Source organism: Gekko japonicus, unplaced genomic scaffold (assembly GCF_001447785.1).
Source record: "Gekko japonicus isolate JY-2015 unplaced genomic scaffold, Gekko_japonicus_V1.1 scaffold738, whole genome shotgun sequence".
Lineage (NCBI taxonomy): Eukaryota > Metazoa > Chordata > Lepidosauria > Squamata > Gekkonidae > Gekko > Gekko japonicus.
The window spans coordinates 16,115-25,861 of record NW_015173145.1 but is presented as its reverse complement, the minus strand read 5'-3'; the positions used below and the strand labels follow the sequence as shown (position 1 = coordinate 25,861).

Here is a 9,747-nt window from a genome sequence, read left to right as displayed (position 1 = left end):
ATTCCTGCACACAAGATTGATTTCAAGGAAAACAAGAAGGCATACATGCTCAAGGCATAGAAACTAGAATATATGAAACTCTGAAATTCAAGCTAGCCAATTTATAACCCAATCAAGTTAACATAACTAGTATTCTTGAATCCAATTCAATCTGAAAAGCAAGTCCACTAATCTGATTTAGATAGTGCAGTTATGCAATACACAAAGATCTGCCTTAAACTAAGCGAGACCACTGATCCATCTAGACCAGTACTGTCTACTCTACTCGGGTAATGGGAATAAAGCGGAAATTACAAAACTGCCACTTTCATTTAAAGTTTCCTACTGCTTTCAGATCTGACAATGGATTCCCACACAAGCCTTCAGTTACTTTGGCTTTTGCAAACATCAAATTCACTCATGATCATTACATATTTAAAGTTCCAAGCTGTGGTATCAGCAAAGGAATATGCAGAAACTGGTGTCGATTACACAGTTGTCATGTCATCCTGGATGGATGTGTGTTTAAAATCTAGCAGCGTTTCATCAATTTAAGACATAAGTAATGCCAATTACTATTTTGTTTATAAAGCTCATCTCTCAGAAGGAGTTTTTTTTTGGGGGGGGGGATGATGTTGTGAAGGACATAAAAGAAAGACTTCTTTTGCTTTAAACTTTAGACAACAGCGTCTAAGGGAACTAAAAATACTAACTTTAGGGAGTAGTTAATGTTCTCGTGAAGCAGTATTTCATTTCGGTGGTAAAGCAATTTAAAGTATATATATGCTTTTTCCAGCACTCAGAAGTGGCATACAAAAAGACATTAAAAAAACAAAAAAAACAAATACAGACTAGCTTATTACTTTCAACAACTAGGACTGTCCAGCCACTGAAAGATAAATAAGTTCAAGAAAGATAAAAGCAATCTAAGATGTAAACAACTCGTTTAGTCCAATCAATGATGAGCAGAAAGGTCTTGCAACCTTTCTAAAAAGTGAGGAGAATAAAGTGCCCTCTAACCTAAGAAAATAAGAGAAGCCATGCTGGATCAGGCCAGTGGCCCATCCAGTCCAACACTTTGTGTCACACAGTGGCCAAAACCAGGTGCCATCAGGAGGTCCACCAGTGGGGCCAGAACTCCAGAAGCCCTCCCACTGTGACCCCCCCAAGCACCAAGAATATAGAGCATCATTGCCCAGACACAGTGCTATGGCTAACAGCCACTAATGGACCTCTGCTCCATATGTTTATCTACTTGCCTCTTGAAGCCGTCTACTAAACATTTATTTAAATGGAATGTTTTTGGGTACATAGATTATCTAAACAGGCCCCACTGCAGGTGAAAGCTGCCATCCCAGCAGCCAACATTCTAAGCTCAACAAGTGAGACTCCGTGGAGCATGGCCTGCTTTGCAGAATATGGAACCCAAGCTGAGGAAGATTTCAAAGGCAAGAACCTTCCCCTCAGCTTTGGGTCTGGAAGAAAAAGGGAGTTGTGCACTTGCTGCAACATGTTATGCAGATGTGTTTACCTCCCCAATATGTACTAGATGAGCAGCAGCACTTTACACTGGCTGCAATTTTGGAGGTCTTCAAGGGCAGCCCCAAGTACAGCAGGTAATATAAAACTACTATCATTGTCATAAATAGACTTTCGGAACATGAAAGAGCCTCTTCCCAAGGTCAATACTGGAGTGAATTTGACCAAAGTCATCAGTCCTCTCTGTTTTGATTTAGGGACTTTTCAAACCAAGCTTCTCCCAAAAAGCAGACGGGTAAAGAAGAAATATTTCTGTGGCCATCACACTTAATCGGACCCAACCAACCCCCTTAGGATTTATTTGCACAAGATTATTATAGTGTAAAGACTGCTCTTTACAAAGCCTCATTTTTGGCAGGATATGCACATTGAAACAGCTTACCAAGTCTCAGCAACAAAATAAAATATTATTTTTTTCTTTTTCTTTTAAACCCCACCAAACCCCATCAAGCACTGGTTTTCAATAGACAACAGTAAAACAGTTGCTCTGTTCCCCGAAACCAGACTACCTCTGAATGGTTTCACAGGGTTTTCCAAACTCAAATAATAAATAAATAAATCATGTGCTGAAGGGTGAGAGATGATCCCCTTCATGTCGAGATGCAATTAAATATTTTAAAAATTCAATCAAACTTGTGTTGTACAAGATAGGGCATACGCTGAAGGTGGTGGAAAGCCATATGGGCAAAGCAGGATTCTTCGAGAATTGTTAACTATTCAAAAAATTTTTTTTCAGGGAGTTAAAAAAACAAACAAACCCCACCCCATATACTGTCAATTTTTTTTAACAATCTGCTCTGAAGCAGACACAGTATTGCCTCTTCAATTACTGAAACAGATAGAAATGTTAACATGGAGGTTATTTTTCAAGAGAAGGCACAGGGTTGGATCCAGCCAGCTTCCCCCCCCCCCTTCAGCCTCACACCATTTGGTTAAGAGTGTCGGACACCTCAGTTCTAAGACAACTCGGTTTGAATCTCCACTCTGCCATGTAAGCTTGTTGACTAACCTTGGGCCAGTCACAGATTCTTAGCCTAACCTACCCGACAGGGTTGTTGTGAGGGCAAAATGAAGTCAGAGAGGTCTGTAAACCACTTTGGGTCCCCCGTGGGGAGAAAAGTGGGTATAAATGAAGTAAATTAATTAATTGAATCACATGCAGCTCCCTTCACATACTGTTCCCATCCCACATGGCTGCAGCACAGGCAGGTTCAACGACCTCCAGCGTAGCCTTTTTGGATGGTCAAAAAAGGACTCTTCTTCACCAGCGGAAAGTTGTTTGGATCCAACCCATCGCTCCAATCCTATGCACACTTAATTGGGATTAAGCCTCACTAAACACTGTGGAGGAACATGCACAGGATCAATAGACTGCATTTTTAGATCGTATTTGTAACTTTCACATGTGGAAAGGCAGGAATGGGGGGGGGGGGTAAACCCAAACTCATTAAAAAAAACCCTGAAATGCTTTTCCAGCCTTATAGGCTAACACTTGAAACACCCAGATGAGAGGTAAAATAACCCAGGAGATTCTGTACACATAAAGCTTGCAATCTCTTCAGTTACGCCCGTGAAGCTACTTGCCACTGAAGGCCTGGATCCATCACAACCAAATACACGCACTTGCATGTCTCCAGCTGCACTTGCTATTCAAAGGGGTGGAAAGTCTTAAATTTCATCAGCGTGCCCAAGCCTTGGGTACACCTACAGTAGCTCTTTGGATTCTGGCCAAACTGCTAAACATTTGAAATCAGAGTTAGAATGGGCCGAACACACAGATACAACATTCATATAAAATATTCAGACAAACGTGTTTTAGCATTTTTGTATATCAATGCCAGGATTTCCACCTTTAGCCTTTATGCTTTTAGAAGAAACTTTGAACATGCCTCTGAAATTTGAAAGCGGAAGCCCAGTTTTATAAAAAGTAAGTCACCGTGCAAAAAAACTGCCAGCTTGGCAAGTGCAAAGTCTTCAGTCCCTGATTCAAAATGTTTGAGATTTTTTAAAATTAGAATCAGTATTTAAAATTTGATAGGCTAAAACAACCTTTGTAGAAGAGAACTTTTTTTTAAAAAGGAGGCAGCATATCCCTTAGATTAAGGCCCTATGTTCAAATAGCCAAAGAAGGGAGGTAGGGAGAAATTCTAGCAGCTGTTCGGATGTTCCTAGGTTTTAATACATAGAGTAGAAAAAGTGTAATTGAGAATCCTGAAGATTTGTTTCGGGTTCATGTGAAAATATCTTAAATGATTTCATAAAAATGGGGATTCTAGCTCACAGACATTGGCTGCAAGAGCCGGCCCACTCACTCCTCTCTGGCATGCACATTCCGCTCCATCAGCCTGTTTCCTTAGTTTGCCATAATAGTCAAATAAAGCACCTACATTTAATACTGACTATTCATACTATAGTTTGGCAAGCTCACTTCAGGCCAGAGCTTCGAAATCATGCCTGGAGGGCAGCATTAATGAGTCTCCTCAGTTTGGACTGCAGGGCAATCTGGGGTTAAAGGAAACATGAAAGGTGGAGGGGATTTGGGTGGGGCAGGGAGGAGTGTGCAGCCTGTGCTCCAAACCACAGGTTGGAGGATCAAAGCAGGATTTTTGAACTGGGCCACTAAGTATTGATAAGTGTTACAGAAACTTCCAACGCAAAAAGCATTTCAAATTTGTAAGGTTAGCATTTATTCTTTACCTCCTTAATTTTCTACCCCTCCCAAGTTTGGCCTCCAGTTTCTCAGGACGTATATTTAACACCATGGCATTAGAACATACAAGAAATGAAAACAGAGGGTACAACCGAAACAGATCCATTGACTTTTTATTACAAACGTACTTGATCACTTGGCTTCAAAAAGATATACCATAGCCTATTTTATGAATGTCGGTACAAAGTAAAAACTATTTTACAAATTAAATACTTAGAACGGACAAAAATAGTATTTTAATGGAAAACAGTTATAAAATATTATAATCCCATTTTAGGAAGAAGTTTCATTCTTTCCAGATCACCAGAAATCAGGGTTTATAACATTTTACCCATGTAGCTGAATTCAGAATAGGTAGATTTGTTATCGTTTGCTGTTAGCATTAAAAAAAATCCACACTAATACCTATAATTATATATACTCCAGTTAGTGCACAAATCCTATCCAATTGTTAGTTGATCACATTATACAACAGTTTGCATAGCTTAAAAAGGGACATGGCTGATCAAAGAAGTGGCTACAGTGCTGTTTTTAGATTCAAAAATGTAATTGCACTCAAATGACATTATTTGGCCTACTGTAGGCAGTGGTACATTTTCTTCATTGCCCAATATAGTTTTCTATCTGCACAGCAGACAGATTTACTATATTTTAAAAAGTTCTGGGTGGTTCTGTTTCGCAGTACATCTCAAAGAGAGCTACACAGAGCAAGAATCAACCCCTGCAAGGGATACTTCAAAAAGCGACACTGTCAAGTATTTGTCAGTAAAAGTTTATAGACGTTCTCCACTGTCAGTCTGCAAGCTCTAGCTATGAAGATGAAATTATCCATACCTCCACCCCATATGGTTTGCTCAGTAACTGCTATATTCCCTGCCCCCCTCCCCTGTTCATTTCCTCTGGCACAGAGTCAAATTAAACAATTTCAGCACTATTTTTTTGTCTAGTTTAGCTCCCCCAGTGGCTGAAAGCTGCACTGTGCAGCACAAAACAATAAAGAGGCATGAATCAACAGTGTCTAATTTTTAAGTTGTTTATTTAATTTCTCAGACAGCATTTTTTTAAAAAAAACAAGTGGATTTAAAATGAGAACATTATTTGCCATGCTCTAATCACCTGAAAGGGTGGTCATGTTTTAAATGTAAGCTACTTGACAGTGTCCCTTTAGCTTAAAAAAAAAAAAGACTATGTTTGTATTGCAGTGGATTTCAAGTTTTCTTGTACTTTATTATATAAAGTAGCATTATGACCTTGGATCTTTCCTACAAGACACGGAAAAGCATTTTAAGGAAAATAAGGCATGTTTTCCAAAAGTTGGATTGCTTGGCACATTTGAGCATACTGTTTTTAGAACACGAAATATGGTCAAATATACCCTTATGTTTATTCTTCTGGCCTTAAACAGGGATTTCTCACCATCGCTCATTTTAAACACTGAGCAAAGGTCTGAGCACCTCATACGGAAAAAAATGAAGCTTTAAACAAGGTAATTTATAATCACGTAACATTTTATCATTGCCATTGATCAAGACCTTTAATATCTATAGCATATCTGTAAATTAAAACGTTCTCAGTCTCAAAAAACAGAACTTTGCTAAAACTGTGGCAAGAAGTGATGGTACAAGCAGAACTGCATAACCCATGCACATTTTTGACCCAGCTAGATCAGATGTGTGGGTCACGAAGTGTTCCCTTTAATCAATTTAGATTCTTGGGGGAAAGCAAGTAAGCAAAATGTGGATTCTATTAACTTCTATGTATAAAGTAACCTTAACATTGGCTGGAATCAAAGGATAGGTCTTTTTAGAGAGCTTTTTATCTTTGATAAACAAAGTTTTGGTATTGTTTCCCAAAATCTGGAAAATTGATTGGAAGGGACAGTGGGACAGATTGAAATGTATGTGTACACAAAGGAAAGCAAAACCACTCTAAAACAGTTCTAGCTCTTTTAAAAATTACTGTTTCCAGGCTATATGGGTTTTGCTGTCTTTTTCTAAGTTTACATCATTCCGTAATAAACAAAAAGTTACTTTGCTGCATATTTACTGACCCACAAAAGTTATTCCTTGAAAACAAAACTTTGACTGAATGATGCGTGCCAATCTGTGGTACGACAACTTTTAAAACTGTAGCAAACAGCAGAACCAAGACAACCAAATAACAAAATCACAGCGATTTAACCTCCCTAGGTACCTGTAGCATGGTGAATGCAGTCCTTTCCACATCACAGTTCAAATACAATACAAAGCTGCTCAGCAAACCCCCCAAATTAAAACAAAGCAAATTTATCAATCAATGTTTACATGCACTTGAGAACCATTTCAGTTACCATGTTATGCACTATGGAAGCTTATTTTTGCTATGTGGAAAAGTGCACCTTAGAAAACAATGTAATAAATTCCAGTGATTGTTAAAACAAAAATTCCTAACTGCTATAACATTATTGCACATTTGGCGCTCTATGAACACCAGTAGCAGGCTTGTTTAACGAGAAATGGATGGTACAACGGAAACAGATTTTATATTGATACTTACAGTACATCTCCAAAACAGGAATTATACTTTAATGAAAACAAAATACATTTCCTTTGAACAATCTCTTTGTCCTTCCTAGGCCCAACCTCTTACAATCAAAGCAAAGCATTGAAAACTTCTGTTCCTACAGGTGGCATCTTCTACATACAGCAGTTAAGTCTACATTGTTAAATTTGTCAAGGATGTTAAAATATGATTACACTCCAGAAACTGAAACAGATTCTTGTTTTGTCAACTCCTCCTACAGATTTCCAACTATTTTTTTCTACTGTTTAAGGCATCATTTATAACATATTCTTTTCACTTGCAATGATGATAGTCATGCAGCAGTTTAATGATAAAAATATATTAATATTTTACTATACAGCAGCAAGAAGTTAGTCAATTAAAAGCACACAAACATCTTTTTAAAAAAAAGAAAACTCTGTAAAGTGTATTTACTACAAATAATTGCAATTTGGAGAACACCATTTGACAGATTAGTGTTCTGATAGACTCTGTTTTCATATCCTACAGTCTTAATATATCACACAAAGTACATACTTTTAACTGAAGGCTTGCACAATGGGGAAGGGTGGGGGAGATCACTACTACATAAAATATGTAGCCAGCAATAACTAGCACCACAGCTACATGAAGATTTCTTTACAACACACCAACTTGGCTTTCACTTTTAAAGGAAACTCAAAATCCATGGCTCAGTAGGATTACTCGATAATCATGTTGCACTGATTTCTATGACAGGCCTACACAAATTAGTTAGCACTAGCATAAACTGAAGTTTCAATTCAGACTTAAACAAGTTGGGGGGGGGGGGGAGTGGCAGGGGCCAAAAAACAAAACAAAACAAAAAAACCCCTCACCGCCACCTGTTATTCAAAAACAGGTTTACTGGAAATTGCTGTACGTTAAGTACACATCATAAAAAAAATATATTATTAACAATACAAGTACATCTGATATACACAATAATGACAATATACCTACTTAGTTGTAAATCAAACAGGTGCAGAAAAATATGGGATATTATTTTCTCTTTCTCTCTCTCTCTCTTTTTACTATTTGAATAACTTTGGTTCAAACCATAAAAATCACAAGTTAGCAAATTTCATTTAAATGCCTTTTTAATAATTTTTCTTCATGTTCACAGAAGTTTCACTGACCATTTTATATGTTTAAGGTCCAGATGCAATGCATATTGTATAAAAGAGAGCACTTATTGTTTACCTTGCATGAATTAAACCTACGTACCTTTTAACTCTACAGACTTCTGCATAACATTTAGACAAAGCTCAGACACACAGCATGCCTAGCCCTCAAATATATATACACATCTCTAATCACAGGTATATAGGGTGTCAAATATACTATAATAACCTCCATGTAAGGTTCTGAAATTTGGTAACAAAATGAGAAGAAAAAACTAAAAATATTATTTTACGTGTTCTAAAATATCTCTTTTTTGTGCTAAAGTCAAATGTTAGCTCAACATGAAAAGGACATTTTTTCTCTTTTTTAATATAATTCAGCAATATTTTAATCTTGACCATTTTTGCAAACACTTTTTTTTTTAATAATAATAATAATAATAGCTTAAACGTGTACAAAAGTTCTTGGTTAATTAGGGAAATAAACACTCAGTTCTTTATATTTTTAATCAAGTAGGAAACACAGTTCATCATATATAATGTTATTACTTTTTTTTTGTAATTTATTTTTTTTTGTTTTTGTTTTTTTGTTTTTAGCAGCTGCTTACTGTTTTATACGATGGGTAAGAGTGGAAGGGACAATCCAGCGATGGGGTGGAGAGAAAGAAGTTGCTTGCTCGGCTGTCAGTTTGGTGATGTGGGTGGTTGGGTTGGTGGCTCCCCTTGGAGTTTAGAGTAACAGGAATATTTAACGGCATGTTATTATTTTCGGTGTGGGGGGTGTCGGTTGTCTTTCTCTCTCGCTCGCTTACAGTATAAAGTCTCTTTCTGTGTGTGTTGTTGCTGTTGTTGTTGTTGTCATTATTATTACGAGTGTCTCTGTGCAGCAGGGCAGGGAGGAGGCAGCCAAGTGGGGAGGAGGGAAGTGGGGACGAGGGAGGGGACAAGGGAGGGAGATCAATCCTCCTCCGGCTCCTCGGCCTGCAGCGAGGCTCCCGGCGGGGCGGCGGCGGCGGCGCTGCTGCTGCTGCTGCTCTCGGCCTCCGGCTGCTGCTCGGCTCCCCCGGAGGACGAGGAGGAGGCGGCGGCGGCTGCTGCCCGCTTGTCCCGCTGCTTCTCCTGGATCTTCTTCATCTCGTCCGAGTACTTGCAGAAGGTGTGCCCGAACTTGGCCCACACCTTGTAGGGGACGGTGATGGAGTTGCGGTAGGTGGGCTTGACCTCGCTCACCCGCATGAAGACGCCGTACTTGTTGGAGCCGACGTCGAAGAAGAAGCGCTTGTTGTCCACCGTCAAGGAGGTGCCCTCGGGCAGCTCGGCCGGCTCCTCCTCCACGCCGTAGTCGTCGATGAGCTTGGCCAGGGCGTCGCGGAACTCGATCAGGCCCTGGGCCGGGAGGGCGATGGTCTGGCCCTGCGTGGAGCCCAGGCCCGGGCCCCGGTTCACCGTCTGCCGGACGCGCAGGAACCGCCCGCGCTGGTTCTCCTTCAGATCCATGTAGTACTTGCGGTTCTCGCGCACCAGGAACTCGCTCTTGAGGGCCCGCCGGGGCTCGTCCGCCGCCTGCGCCAGCTCGGGGGGCTGGCTGGGGCCCAGCTGCGCGTAGTGCTCGATGAAGTCGCCCAGGTAGTCGCGGAACTCCACCGCCACCGACATGGAGAGCGTCAGCCGGCTCTTGCTGCCCCCGGCGCCCACCTCGGCGATCTTCAGGAAGCGGCCCTTGGCGTTCTGCTTGACGTCCAGGTAGAAGCGCTTGTTCTGGATGTCCACCCGCTTGGAGGCCAGCTCCTGCGTCTCGTGCTGCAGGCCCACGCCGCCGCTGCTGCCGCCGCCGCC

The 9,747-nt window shown here is 40.4% G+C and overlaps 1 protein-coding gene across 1 annotated transcript; it reads right to left on the bottom strand.

The window, feature by feature from the left end:
- Nucleotides 1-8,367: 8,367 nt before the first annotated feature.
- On the bottom strand, nucleotides 8,368-9,747 carry PURA (purine-rich element binding protein A; the record flags this gene model as incomplete). Its single annotated transcript, XM_015422311.1, has 1 exon — nucleotides 8,368-9,747. A coding segment is annotated over one exon (879 nt), but the record flags the coding sequence as incomplete, so codon positions are not given.